At 43.0% G+C, this 15,462-nt stretch overlaps 1 protein-coding gene across 9 annotated transcripts in view; it reads right to left on the bottom strand.

Annotated features, from left to right (window-relative positions):
- The window catches only part of Spag9 (sperm associated antigen 9), a 124,182-nt gene extending 108,820 nt beyond the window's left edge, over window positions 1-15,362 (bottom strand). For 5 of the 9 annotated variants that reach the window (XM_040749505.1, XM_040749508.1, XM_040749506.1 and 2 more), the window contains exon 1: window positions 14,898-15,362. In XM_040749505.1, the coding sequence (XP_040605439.1) occupies window positions 14,898-15,200 (303 nt within the window). In that variant the 5' untranslated portion in view covers window positions 15,201-15,362. The remainder of the gene's footprint in view (window positions 1-14,897) is intronic. The other 4 variants (XM_040749510.1, XM_040749512.1, XM_040749511.1 and 1 more) reach the window with 1 other exon arrangement.
- Window positions 15,363-15,462: the final 100 nt, after the last annotated feature.

Genomic DNA, 15,462 nt, shown 5'->3' with positions numbered 1-15,462 from the left:
GAGTTCTTTGAAAGGCAAACTCCCAAAGTTTAAAAAGAAAAAATCCTCAGAGATGGCTGTTCTCTGGAGTAAGATGCCTGAGGCCAACAAAGGTTGGAGAGATCTTTAAATAGTACTTTGACTACAGCAATTGTCTAAAAACTAGCACCACCAAATAACAGGCTTACTTGCTGCCATACATCCTCCAAGACAAACATCCTTACTTATTCTGTAGGGTAGGGGGAAGAAATTATTTCCATTATATAATCATTATCCATTTTCAGTTGAATCCACACCAGCATGGAATATATCATACAACAACAAAGGTGAATCTCAGCATATCAAAACCCCATCTCAGAAAACTGAAAAGGTAATGTTGGGTCTGGGGAGGTAGTAGGCCAAGTACTTGTTACATAAGCCTGAGGATCTGAAGCAGTATTATTTTGATGTCATATTGTTGAAATTACCAGATGATGGAGCACGCTTTTAACTCCAGCATTTGGGAGATAAAAGCAGTCGGATCTCTAAGTTCTGATGTCCAGAACTCACAAAAACACTAAATGCAGTGTTCACAAGACAAGCAGATCGGAGCTCACTCACTGGTCATGCAGTCTAGACAAACTAGTGAGCTTCAGATTTAGTGAGAGACTCCTCGAAAGATATGTCAGAATTTATATTACTTCAACTTATGTATAAAGTCTTTCCCCCTACAAAAATAGTTATCTAGTTTGAGGTTTTGTTTGTTTGTTTGTTCTGTATGTTTGTTTTCATACTGGAGAATGGTAAAAAATGTTTTTTCTTTGGGGCTGCAGAGTTGGCTTAGCTGTTAAGAACACTGGCTGTTCTTCCAGAGGATCTGGGTTCAATTCCCAGCACCCACACAGTCTGTAACTTCAGTTCCAGGGGATCTGACACCCTCACACAGACATACATACAGGCAAAAACACCAATGCACATGAAATAAATCTTTTTTTTCTTTTTTTTTTTTGGTTTTTAGAGACAGGGCTTCTCTGTGAGCCTGTCCTGGAACTAGCTCTTGTAGACCAGGCTGGTCTCGAACTCACAAAGATCCGCCTGCCTCTGCCACCAATGCCCGGCGAAATAAATCTTTTTAAAAAAATGTCTGCTTCAATGTCTTTAGGAAAAAAATTAAGCCCTAAGCTCTGGTGCTATAAACAAAGAAACAAAGATGGAGAGTGAAGAAGAAGACACTGGGACATCAACCTCTGACCTACACACACACACACACACACACACACACACACACACACACACACACACACACAAAGGGGGGAGACAACTACTACACGTTAAAAAAAACTTTTTAAAAAGGCGTAATTATATGGGTCACTGTCTTTGGATTTGAACTGAAACACCAAACTACATACAATCACAGTTATAAAGACAACTGGGAAAATGTAGACACTGATGAACTTTATGGATCCAGGCATGGTGGTGGCTATGGTCTGAATGAAAATGGCCCTCACAGGCTCATGTATTTGAATGCCTGGTCACTGGGAGTGGAACTGTTTGGAAGGATTAGGAGGTGTGGCCTTGCTGGAGGAAGTATGTAAAAGGTGTAGGCTTTGGGTTTCAAAAGCCTATGCCAGGCTCAGAGTATGTCTCTCCTCCCTGCCCCCCCAGATAGCTCTCAGCTACTGCTTCAGTGCCATGTATGTGGCCATGCTATTCACCTGATGATAATGGACTAACCCTCTGAAACTGTAATCAAGTTCCCAATTACATGTTTTCCAAAAACAGAGTTGCCTTGGTTGTGGTGGCTCTTCACAGTAAAAGAACAGTGACTAAAATAGAACCCCCACCAGTAATCCCTGCACTAAGGAAGCTGAGCCAGGACTCTCATGTTTGAAGTCCGTCTAGGCTGAATAGTGAGCTTTAAGCTAGCATGAACTCTTGACATTGGCCAGGTGTGTTGGCACATGCCTTTAATCCCAGCACCCTAGCCAGTTGGTGGTGGCACATAATCCCAGTACCTTGGAGGCAAAGGTAGGCAATCTCTGAGTTCAAGGCCATTCTAGTCTACAGATAGAGTTCTAGGATAGCCAGGACTACACACAGAAAGCCTGTCTTAAAAAACCCACAAACAAAAAAATTCCAGCACTCTGGAAGCAGAGACAAGTAGATCTATGAGTTCAAGGACAACCTGGTCTACATAGTGAGCTCCAGGACAGCTGAGGCTACATGGTGAGGTCTTGTTTAAAAAAAGAAGAAAGATAATTAAAGGTTATCAAATACTTGAAACTACAACCTGAAAACAAGAGAGATCAAAACTATTAGGAGGAGTGGGAAGGGAATTCTGAGGAAAACAGGCAAAGCAGGAACCAATGAAAACTATAATTAATATAGTCAAAGACAGAGAAAAGTCACTGCCCCCACAGAACCAGAACAGTAAGCTATTTTTAAAAGAGGTAGGGGAAGAGAAAACAAGAATAAGAAAGAGCTCTCAAGGATCTAAAGTATAAAGAAGAACCAAACACTTATTCTTTCTTTAAAAAAATACCTTAGGGTAACCAGTTGATAACAATAAATACACCTTTATAAGAAAGCCTAGCTGTCATGTGCTGAAGGAAAGCTAGACTAGCACCATTATTCAACCCTCAACAAACTAACAGAAAATATTTGGTAATTATTCAGACTTTGCTGGCAGTCTCATAAACACTTTTACAATCAGTCTTTTTTTTTTTTTTAGATTTTATTTATTTATTTGTTGGTTGGTTTATTGTGTATACAACACTATGCCTCCATGTATGCCTGTAGGCCAGAAGAGGGCACTAGATCTCATTACAGATGGTTGTGAGTCACCATGTGGTTGCTGGGAAATAAATTCAGGACCTGCAGAAGAGCAGCCAGAGTTCTTAACCTCTGAGCCATCTCTTCAGCCCTACAATCAGTCTTTTTTTTTTTTTTTTTTTTTTTTTTTTGGTTTTTCGAGACAGGGTTTCTCTGTGGCTTTGGAGGCTGTCCTGGAACTAGCTCTTGTAGATTAGGCTGGACTTAAACTCACAGAGATCTGCCTGCCTCTGCCTCCCGAGAGCTGGAACTAAAGGGGTGCATCACCACCAATGCCTGGCTACAATCAGTCTTTTAAACCAGACTTTCCAATCCCTTTCACCTGAATGATCAATCATCATAATGGACTATTATAAAGGCCATCAAAAAGCATAATTCAGGGGGCTGGAGAGATGGCTCAGTGGTTAAGAGCACTAGCTGCTCTTCCAGAGGTCCTGAGTTCAATTTCCAGCAACCACGTGGTGGCCTGCAGGGGATACATGCAAACAGAAGACTGTATACATAATAAATAAATCTTTAAAAAAAAAAGCATAATTCAAGTTATTCACAAAGAGACACACACACACAGAGGGAGAGAGAGAGAGACAGAGAGAGAGAGGCAGAGAGAGAGAAAGTAAAAGAAATATAAAAGTAAATAAAAAAAATAAACCTTGATTACTTGGTCACAAAAAAAAAGAAAAAGAAAGTCAAAGTCAGAAATAGAGGCATGCACCTTTAGTCTCAGCATTCAGAGGCAGGTGGATCTCTGTGAGTTTAAGATCAGCTTGGTCTATATCACTAACTCCAAAAGAAGCATAGACTATATAGTGAGATCCCTCTCAGCTCCCCCTCAACTCCCCCTCACCAAAAACTCTGTAATTCAAACCTAGCCATGTACATTCTGGTATTGGTTGCTACCAATTGAACATATAAAACTGAACAGGAAATTCCCAAAACAAAAAACAAATTTATCAGTAAATGTGAGAAAGCATGTTCAACTAAACTAGGGACTTGGGAAAAAGCAAATCAAAGCAAGAAGTAGCTTAATATAGTGACAGAAACCAAGTCTGATAGTGCGGAATGTTGCCAAAGATGGAGGGAAATAGAGCTCTAATAAACTTCTTTTTTTTTTTTTTTTTTTTTGGTTTTTCGAGACAGGGTTTCTCTGTGGCTTCGGAGGCTGTCCTGGAACTAGCTCTTGTAGACCAGGCTGGCCTCGAACTCACAGAGATCCGCCTGCCTCTGCCTCCCGAGTGCTGGGATTAAAGGCGTGCGCCACCAACGCCCAGCTTCTAATAAACTTCTTTGTTAATTTTTTATATTATTTTATATGTGTGTATGTTTTGCCTATGTGTATGTTTGTACACCATGTGTGTCTGACGCTAAACAGAATTCCCTTGGAACTGGAGTTATATATGGTTGTTAGCCACTATGTGGATGATGGGAATAAACCCCAGTCCTCTGGAAGAGCAGTCAGTGCTCTTAACCACTGAACCATCTCTCCAGCCCCCATACTTCTGACAGAAATGGAAATCCCCAGCAAGACTAGGCTTGGTGGTGAACACCTTTAGTCCCAGGACTCAGGAGGCAGAGGCAGCCTGGTCTACAAGAGCTAGTTCCAGGACAGCCTCCAAAGCCACAGAGAAACCCTGTCTCGAAAAACCAAAAAGAAAAAAAAAGATGGTCTCTTGTAGCCCAGGCTGGCCTAAAACTAGGTTATGTAGATAAGCCTACCTCAACTTCCCAGTGGGTGTGATGATGGGGGTGAACCACAATGCCTAACCCAATACTGCATCCTACTCCTGACACCAGATATTAATGATATTCGATGCTATATGGAAAACAATATATTTATTTACCAGAGTTGCACAAACCAGGAGTTAGAAGCGTGGCTGGCTTCCAGGAGAAAAGGAGGGTTCCTTTTCCTTTCACTTCCTTTTATATCTACCTGTGTCAGTTTACATGTCCCCGCCCTCATGAGCGGATAGCTTTGTGGGGTTCACTCCTACACTCCTACACTTTTTTTTGGTTTTTACAAGACAGGGTTTCTCTGTATTATTTTGGAGGCTGTCGGTCCAGCCCAGCCTCGAACTCACAGAGAGCCGCCTGCCTCTACCTCCCAAGTGCTGGGATTAAAGGAGTGCGCCACCACCGCCCGGCCCAATACTGCATTCTTAAAAAAGATTTATTTTTATTTTATGTATATGAGTGTTTTGCCTGCATGTATGTAAGTGCACTGCATGCATGCCTGGTGTGAGGCCAGAAGAGGATATCAGATCCCCTGGAACTGGAGTTGCAGATGGTTGTAAGTGGTAGGAATTGAACTTGGATCCTCTGGAATAGCAGTAATTGCTCTTAACCTCTGATGCAACTCTCCAGCCCCCAATATTGCAAATTTTAAAACAAATATTTGTAAACTATTCCCATGTATAGCATAATGTAAGTACAGTATCTGAAAAAACTATACACCAGAATCACAGTTTTTCTGTCTATAAAAAAGCCAAAAGACTTAGGGAAGTTTTTGGAAGTTTTAGCATAACTTGGCACCAACAGTAAGGGATAAAAATTTGAATTCACAAAGAGAACTTTAAATACTTAGTCTTAGCAACTTGACCTTTAGCTATTTATCCATTTAACTAACAAATGCTTATTAAGTGCCCACTGAACCCCAGTTTGGTAGAAGAATAAAAGCAATAGTTTAGTTTGATATGATAGATGAGGTGCTAAGAGAAGGACAAAACACTTGGTTGTGGGAAGATATGAAACCACCATAACCTACAGTTGGGTAGTCCTAAAAGGCAATCCAGAATTGCATCCAGAACAACAAATAGAATCAATCAGTCGATAGGTAAAATTGGGGCAGTAAGATACTCAGCTGCTAAGCGATTTCAATCCCAGGAAGTCAAAAGATAAATTACTTTGGGGAAGAGGTTATGGTTTTTTTTTTCCACAGGAAATGAAAGGTTGTGGATTCATTCCAGGTTGACATACATCAGGTTTGATCAGAGAACACCCTCTTGAAAATCTTGGCTACAGACATAAAGAAATAAACCTAGAAAAACTAGAAAACATGTATGAATATTTTACCAAATCATATTTGGCTAACTTGTGTACAACAGTCTATATTTGTACTAATATAGATATGTATCTTATCTTTAAAAGTTTATGTATTTTCAGAGCAAGGGGACCAGACACCAATAAAAACAAGTGTCCCAGGTAATCCAGCATCTCAAAATGCTTCTGCTGAAGTTTCTTCAGAGTTCTGCATCCAGAACAGCTTCAAGGTTGCTGGCTGAGATGGTCCAGTTTCACAAACTACTACAGTCAAGTCTTAACCATTATCCTGAATTTTCTCAGGGTTCCCCAAAGATGCCAACGTTCACAAATGACAGGAAGTAGTCTAGAGAATGATGCCCACATTCCCAAAAGATGGATTATGGATGTTTATTATGATTTAAGGGGGGGTTAGTTGGGTTAAGGTTAGTCAAAAAAAAAGGCTAAACAAGATTTAAAATTCAAAGATCTCTTTCTAAAGGAAAAAGGAGGTAGATTATTGAACCTACATTAGTCCAAAAAACTATTAATCTCAAAATATTTTTGATTGTTATGGATTGGGTTTATTGATACAAATTTGAAGTTATCTTTTATACTGTACGCATGTTTCTACTCTTTTTTTTTTTCCTTTGAGGAAAAGGGTGTTGGTTTTTCAAGACGGAGTTTCTCTGTGTAGCTTTGATGCCCGTCCTGGAATTCACTCGGTAGACCAGGTCTTGAACTCAAAGAGATTCACCTGCCTCTGCCTCTCTGCCTCTCTCTGCCCCTCTCTGTCCCCCTCTGTTCTCTCTGTCCCCCTGTGCCCCTGCCTCTGCCTCCAGAAATTAAAGGCGTGCACCACCACCTCCCAGCCTTGTTTCTACTCTTGTTTAAGGTATTGTACTAATACAGTCCATACCTATGCATCTCATTTAATTATGCAATATGAAGTTTTAATCCTTGAAAGCTATTTGGGATAATAAAGAAATACAGGTTAGTAGTTGCCCATAACTATCAAATTTCCAGTCATGTTAATAATGTTTTCTAGGTGATAGAAAGTAAGATATGTTTCAGATAGGTGATCTCAAACACTGCAAAGACCTACAGAATATATTTTAACAACGTAAGACTTTTCTTGACAGTTAGACACACTTGCTCCAGTTTACTTCAGAAATAATGATGGACATCGAAAAACCTCCATATGGAGTTTACTTTCTTTATGGCAAAAGCTAGCCATCTGGATAAAAAACTGCCCTTGCTTCAAATGCTGACAGTATACTGTCCAAACTGGACCAGCAAGACGGAAAAAAAAAGTGACTGCCAAACTTTGTCAAGACAAGACATGACATCCTTCAAAATCCCCTGCTTCTTAGAAAAATCTGTCAGATATACTAGGCTTGTAGGCCATGTCCCTATTGTTACAAAAGATCTTTGAGTGACTGTCCAACAGCCAGATGTCCCTGTCATTAGGTAACATTTCACCCTTCTGAGGTCTTTGGTGGGGCTGAAGACTAGACAGTCAAAGTTTTCCTTACATTAAAAAGTAAATTAGGTATAAAAATTTAAACTCACAAAGATAAATAATATTTTCTTTAATTTTGCCAAATACAAATGGATTGGAAAACTGTAATTCTTATCTGATAACTGGTTTTTTTAAATATATAATTTTACTATGTTAAAGATAAAGCCTTCCTTTTTAATTTGACAAAGAGAGAGAAATGCTGTGGAACATTCTTTGTATAATATAAATATGTATCGCCCTCACTGTTAATAAAGAGCTGATTGGCCAATGTCTAGGCAGAATTTTTGGGGCAGAGAGAAGGCTGGGAAGAAAAAGGGTAGAGTCAGAGAGGTCACCAGCAAACATGGAGAGGAAAAGGAGGTGTAAGACGAAAGAGAGATAACGCCACGTGGTAAAATGTAGAATAATATAAATGGGTTTAAGTTGTAAAAGGTAGTTAGTAATAAGTCTAAGCTATCAGCTGAGCATTTATAATTAATGTCTCCGAGTGATTATTTGGGAGCTGGCTGGAGAGACAGAGCTGACCAGCAGTCCTATCCCAATGAATAACTTTGCCCCCAAATGGTCTGGGATACATAAGGTCCTTAAAAAGTAAGACTAGTGAAATGGGTTTTTAAAAAAAATGCTTGTTGCATAGAGCAGTGGTGGCGCACACCTTCAATCCTAACTTGGGAAGCAATCAGGCAGATCTCAGTGAGTTCAAGGACAGCCTGGTCTAAAGGCAAGTTCCAGGAGAAACCCTATCTCTAAAAAACAAACAAACAAAATAAAACAAAACAAAGCTTGCTGCCAAGCATAATGACTCTAGTTTGATCCTCAGAACCCTCAAAACCCATTGGGTAGAGTCAACTCCCCAAAGCTATCCTTTGGATTCCACATGAGCTCTGTGGCACATGCACCCTCTCTGCCACACAAAGAAAACAAATTTTTTAAAAGGGGGGCTATAAAGATGACTCAAAAGTTAAAAGTGATTGCTGCTCAATCGTGAGGAGCCAAGTTCAAATCCTAGCACCCACATAACAAGCAGGGTGTCATACCCGGCTTGTAATTCCAGATGAGGAATTCAAGACAAAAGATCTGTGGGGCTTGCTGGCCCCTAGCCTAGCTGGAAAAAAAATGTTCCTCAGGTTCAGAGGGAAATTCTACGTTATAAGACTATGCAGAAAAGCAGGGTGTTGGTGGCACACACCTTTAATCCCAGTACTCGGAAGGCAGAGGCAGGCTGATCTCTATGAGTTTGAGACCAGCCTGGTCTACATAAGCAAGTTTCAGGACAGCCTCCAAAACAATACAAAGAAACCCTGTCTCAAAAAAACAAAACAAAACAAAAAAAGACTAGGCAGAAAGTGATCAAGGACACCTGAGACCTTGTTCTAGTATCCCCATGCATGAACGGCACATGCACTCATACATGCTAACACACAAAAATAATTATATCAATCTTTACAATCAAAACAAACCCAAGTGAGAAATGGTGGCATGGCACATGCATTTAATCCTAGAACCTGGGAGATAGAGGCAGGAGGATCAGTAAATTCAAGGTTATTCTTGACTACATATTGAGTTCTAGGGTATCCTAGAATACAAAAAACTATTTCCAGAAGTGAAGGGAAGCATTCCAAAATTATGCTGACCTTTTCTCTAATAGAATTCAACACCAAAGAATTCTTAGAAAAGAGAGGTCCCTCTGTTCTGCTGAAGATTCAAAACAGCATTTTATTGTACTTATATGTAGTACAGCTCAGGTTTAATAAAGAGTTTAACACAGTCTTAAGCATGAGAGTTAAGAGAAAAAGTATCTGAGAAAGTAAGATACACCAAAGAACATAGGTGTGGACTATTGTAAACAGTCATAGTGATGGTGGTTTAATCCCAGTACTCAGGCAGCAGAGGCAGGTAAATCTCTGTGAGTTCAAGGCCAGCATGGTCTACAGAGTAAGTTCCAGGACAGCCAAAGCTACCCACACAGAGAAACCTTGTCTTGGGGAGGAAAAAAAAAAAAAAAAGAGTCCCAACTGTAGATACAGGCTCTCCAATAAAGATTTATCCAGATACAAGATTTTATTTCATTTTTTAAATTTATGTATTTTACTTTACATGTATATATGTGTCTAAGTATATGTATGTATATCACATGCATACATGTGTCTGAGGATGTCGTAAGAGATTGTCATGTCCTGCAGAACTGTAGGTACAGGCTATTGTGAGCTACCATGTGGGTGCTGGGAATCTACCCCTCATAGAATTTAGAATCACCTGAGAGATGGGCCTCCAGGCATACCTGAGAAGGATTATTTTAACTACATTGTTAATTGATAAGGGAAGGCCCACTTTACTGGGGGTAAGAACATTCCCTAGGCAAGGCTCCTGAACTACATAAAATAGAGTAAGTTGAAACTTTCATCCATCTGTTTCTGACTGTGGGTTCAATGTGGCCAGGATGCGGCAGGCTCCTGCTACCTTGACTTCCTTGCAATGATACCTTACTTTGAACTGTGAACTAAAATAAGCCCTTTCTCCCTTAGGTTGCTTTTTCTTTTAAAGATGTATTTTATGTGTATGAATATTTTGCCTGCATGTGTGTACCTGGTGCCCATGGAGGTCAGAAGAGGGCATAAAATCCCCCAGAAGTGGAGTTACAGATTACTGTGAGTCACCATGTAGGTGATGGAAATCAAACCTGGGTCCCATGTAAGAACAAGGGCTCTTAACCACTGAGCTATCTCTCCAGACCTGTTTTTAAAAGTTTTAATCATTACGTGTATATGTGTTGTCTGAGTGTAGATTTGTCCACATAAGTACAGTGCTTAAGGAGGTAGAAGGCATGGATATCCTGGAGCTGGAATTACAGGCAATTGTCAGCTGCACATATGGGTACTAGGAACTGAACTCAGGTCTTCTGGAAGAGCACTATGTGCTCTTGACCACTGAGCCATCTCTCCAACTCCTAAGAATTACTTCTATGTTTTATTATGTACAGGTATGTTTGCTTGTGGGCATGTGCAGGTGTCCAGAGAGCCCTTAGGCCTTAGATCCCCTGTCAGAGCTGCCTGATATAGGTTCTGGGAACAGAACTAGGGTCCTCTGCAAGAGCAGTACCAGCCCTTAACTGCTGAACCATCTCTTCAGTCTCTTATAACCCGAGTTTGATCCCCAAGACCAATACAGTAGATTGAAAGAACTGACCTCTTTAAGTTCTCTCACCTCTGCACATAAGCCTTGGCAAACATCCACCCATCCTCAAGCATGCTCAAATTAATTAATTAGCTAATTAATTAATTACTAGGATGACTTTTTTAAAAATGAGCCAGTCATGGTAACACACACCTACTATCTCAGAACCCAGAAATCTAAGACACAATTGTTGTCAGGAATCTGAGGCTAGTAAATTCTAAGCCAGCCTTGGAAATAGACCAGTCTCTTTTTTTTTTGTTTGTTTGTTTTTTTTGGTTTTTTTTTGTTTGTTTGTTTTTTTGGTTTTTTGAGACGGGGTTTCTCTGTGGCTTCGGAGGCTGTCCTGGAACTAGCTCTTGTAGACCAGGCTGGCCTTGAACTCACAGAGATCCGCCTGCCTCTGCCTCCCAAGTGCTGGGATTAAAGGCGTGCACCACCAACGCCCGGCTAGACCAGTCTCTTAAGAAATAAAAAAAAAAAGGACTCACAAGAGCACACAGTATTTCAGTACATAACAGACAAGAAAGTCTCATGAAAAAATGAAATTTAAACTGAGCATATAGTTGGCAGAAACTAGGAATGGTAGTGCAATCCTATAACCTCAAGACTTGGAAGGCTGAGGCAAGATGATTTCAAGTTCAAAGCTAATGTGGGAATAGAGCAAGTTTCTGTAGCAAGAAAGCACAGGCCAGGACAAAAGGAAGAAGGAAGAGGATAGGGAAGAAAGAGAAAAAGAAAAGAGAGGGAGGGGAGAAAAGGAAAGAGGAAAGGAGAAGCTAGCCAGGTCAAGCTCTGAGGGGAGGACACTGTATGGCAAGGGGACAGCTCGAGCAAAAGCATCTGCTGGGCTAGGGCTAAAGAAGAAAAGGAACCAAAGGGGAGGTGACAGGTGCAAAGACTTCCTAGCATTTGAAACTGGACCAAATATATGTAAACCCTGCCTTTATGTATTTTGTTTGCTGTTATTTGTGCTGGTGGTAACTTTTTGCAGTGCTGAGAATTGAACCCAAGTTGAATGGCAGGCACATATCACTGAGCTATATTCCAGTTCCTAAGACAGTTCTAAAAGGAGTCACTAAAGCAACAAACTAACCACACACACACACACACAATTCAAATAAAAGCAAGAAAAATGAAGCATATTCAAAATTAAGTATAACCATTATAACAGATATTACAATTCTGCCTCTTTAACCCAATCACAAGAAGACAAACCTGGTATGTACTCACCATAGATGTATTTTAGACATGGAGCAGGGGACTGCCAGCCTACAATCCCACTGCCAAAGAGTCTGGGAAACAGGGAGGACCCTAAGAGAGATATGCATGATACCCTGGAGAGGAGGAATGGGACAGGATCTCCTGAGTGGATTGGGAACATGGTGGGAGGGGAGAGGGAGCTGGGAGAAAGAGACGGGGAGAACAGGAGGGGGGAGAGGAGGACATGGAAGACCAGGAAGGTTTAGTCAAAGGAAGAATAGAGGAGAGCAGGATGAGAGACACCATAATAGAGGGAGCCATTGTAGGTTTGAGGAGAGATCTGGCACTAGTGAGATTTCCAGAGATCTACAAGGCTGACACTAACTGGCAATCTAAGCAATAGAGGAGAGGCTACCTTAAATGCCCTTCCCCGATAATGAGATTGACGACTACCTTCTATGCCATCCTAGAGCCTTCTTCACCCAGTGGCTGATGGAAGCAGAGGCAGACACCCACAGCTAAACACTGAACTGAACTCCTGGAACCCAGTTGCAGAGAGGGAGGAGTGATGAGCAAAGGGATAAAGACCAGGCTGATGAAACCCAGAGAGGCAGCTGACCTGAACAAGGAGAAGCTCATGGACTCCAGACTGATGACTGAGAGGCCAGCATTGGACTGATCCAGACCCCCTGAATGTGGGTGTCAGTGAGAAGGCCTCGGCAATCTATGAGGCTTTGGGTAGTACATCAGTATTTTTATCCCTAGCAGACAAATGGACTTGGGGAGCCCATTCCACATGGAGGAATGCCCTCTCAGCCTGGACACATTGGGGAGGGCCTAGGCCCTGCCCAGGATGATATGACAGACTTTGGAGATCCCCCATATGGAAGGCCTCATTCTCCCTAAGGAGCGGAGGGGGGATGGGATGGGGGATTGATGGGAGGCAGGGGAGGAAGGGAGAGGGAGATGGGATTGACATGTGAAGCAAGCTAGTTTCTAACTTTAAATTAAAAATAAATAAATAAAATAAATTATTTGAAAAGCCAAAAATTAAAATAAAAAATTCTGCCTCCTTCCTGGCAATTTCTGCAAGCAAGATATTACAGCACCTCATAGACTCCTTAACACCTTCATCATTTCCATAACTCCCTAAATTTCCACAAAGGTGCCAGAATTTACTGTACACTCTAGAGATGGACAATTATCATGCTTTCAAATTACTTTGGCTGCAAATACCTTCCCTGGAGCACTTCTGCCATAAGAGCATGCTCTTAATCTAGTTAAAGGCACTGAGCATTCAGGGAGAGAACTAAACAGAATCTACCCTGTATCTAGACTGAACTTCTAGCTACAGGCAAAACAGCTTATCATCTTACATGAGTGCTGATGATGAAGTACTTTTATGTTTGTGGTCTGGGAAGTGTTTCATCAGTGTTCTCAAGTCTCAGGTCAGGAGCATAGCCAAAGGTTTCATTACGGAGATTTGAAAGATGTAGTTTAAAAAGTACAAATTTTAAAGAAACTCAGTGAATAGTTTATTTTTAAGTTCATTTACTCAAGAAATAAATATAAAAAAGATCCTACTACTTTTATTTTCTGATTCTGCAACCTGTGACAGATGGTTTTCTTGGAATATGTGGCACTGTCATTTCATCCCTGTGTACATGGATTGTCAGGAGTGTAAAGCTGGTGAGAGTGTTTCCTTTTTACCAAAGGTGACAGGCCACATTGGGCCTGCTCCTGACCTCTGTGTACATGTGGCCCTACTCTCGTCCAGTTGCGTCCACACCATGGCAAAGGCCGGGTCAGCACCAACAAGTGCCACACCACTTCAAAGGCCTTGATCTATTTTAAACAACACCAAGAAACTATTAGAAATTGTTGTCTCAAACTTTTTTTTCAACCTTTCCCTTCATGTATATTTGGACACACTCCTGAAATAAAGTCAATTTTGTTTGGCAAATTCAGTGGCATTCCTTTGAGACAGGTGGACTGCAAAATCTCAAGTGGAGAGCACCACTCTAATCGGGATTTAAAAAGAAAAATCATTCACCTGAATGGAGAGGTGCATACAAGAAAAACTTTTAAAAGGTGCTGCCTATTTAATGCTAGGAAATGAGCTGCCAAGCAAATCTTCCGTGTCATGAATTTTTGAAAAACAGCACGTGGTTCCTTTGATAATTAGTTTCCTTCAATCACCATGTATTTAGCTAGGTGTACTAGATGTCTTGGAAGCAAAAACAAGGAGGGTATTTTGACTGCCAAAGAAAAGTTCCTCAGAAACAAAGCCAAGGCACTCAGCTTGAAGACCAAAATTCTTAACTGGCTCAAAAAGTCAGAGGATCACTTAAAGCCCAGTGTTCCAAAAGGCTCACACATCCAGGTGAGAGTACAAAGGTCATTGCTCAGGTGTTCGAGCTAAGAGCCAGCCAAGTGCACTTGGAACCAGCAGTATGCAAAGCAAAGACAGACAGACAAAGTGTTGCAACACTCACCCACACCTACTCAACCCCGCCCCCCAGTCGTCTTTATAAATAGAGGAATCTGTAAGGGAACTGTCCAAGGTTACCACCTGATACGAAGGGAATGCCTTGCTGAGGAACATTAATAAGGTAAATGAGTGTACTTTATGTATTTACTGGGCCCTGGTATTCGACATCTAAGTGACTGACAACGTGTTAAGCAAGGTACAAGAGGCATAAAAATAAGACTTCCTTCTCAAGAGGATTCAAATGTCAAGAAGAAACTGACCGAAAGAGGGAGATCTCTAACTTCCCAAAGCAGCAGCAGCCCCCTGGAAAGGTACCGAAGCCAGCGGAACTCACATGCAGGACAGTACTGCCCCCTCCCCAATGCTAAAAGTTTGAAGCGGCACCCGACTATCCTACGGTGGTCGGAAACTTCCCTAAACAAGAACCAACCAGACACCGTCAAGTCTCCGCCCTCGGGCAGCCCCAGGTGCCCTCATGCCAGGGTGTCGCTTCCTCCCGGGGCCTTCCCTCCCACTTCACCCCTCTCTCGGACACTCGCTGGACTGCCTAGGTAGGCTTCCAGTGCCGGCCGGGGTCCCGGAGTCCCCATGGCTGCGGTGCGTTTCCCGTGGCCCTGGCCTCAGGCCCGCCCTTCAGGAGGCCACCCTGGCGCGCCCAGCGTCCCCAGCCGGGCTGCGACCCCCGCCCCCGCCGCCGTTGGCTCTCACCTCCTCGGCGTGCTTGCGCAGCGCCTTCTCCCGCTCGTACTGGGTGATGAGCTGCTCGTTGTCGTCCCGCAGCAGCTCCAGCTCCACCTGGTGCTCCTGGTCCTGCGCGAACACCGAGTCCAGGTTCTCCAGCACGGCCACCACCAGTGGCATCAGCTCCTTGACCACCTCCTCGTCATAGCGCCCGATGAGCCGCTCGAACTCGCGGTAGATGGAGCCGGCCAGGCCGGACACCCGCTCTGACATCACGGCCCCGGAGCCGCCGGGCTCCTCCTGGTACACCACACCGTCCTCCAGCTCCATGGTGGCGGGCGGGCGGCCCCGGGCGTCGCCGGCTGAGGGGCGGCACAGGCCCGCACGGGACGGGTACGGTGGAGGCTGGGGCTGGGGCTGGGCCCCGCGGGATGGGGGCCGGGGCCCGAGCCGAGGAGGGGAGGGGTGGGGTAAGCGCACTCACCCCAACCGCCGCTGCACCAACTGCCGGGGCGGCCCGGCCGCGCGCGCTACGCGTCACCCGTGGGGCGGGGCAGACGCCGCGTCGCCCCGGTGGGCGGGGCCCCCGCGG

The sequence above is a fragment of the Mesocricetus auratus genome, unplaced genomic scaffold, assembly GCF_017639785.1.
Source record: "Mesocricetus auratus isolate SY011 unplaced genomic scaffold, BCM_Maur_2.0 Super-Scaffold_100007, whole genome shotgun sequence".
Classification (NCBI taxonomy): domain Eukaryota; kingdom Metazoa; phylum Chordata; class Mammalia; order Rodentia; family Cricetidae; genus Mesocricetus; species Mesocricetus auratus.
This window is presented reverse-complemented; position numbering and strand designations above follow the sequence as displayed.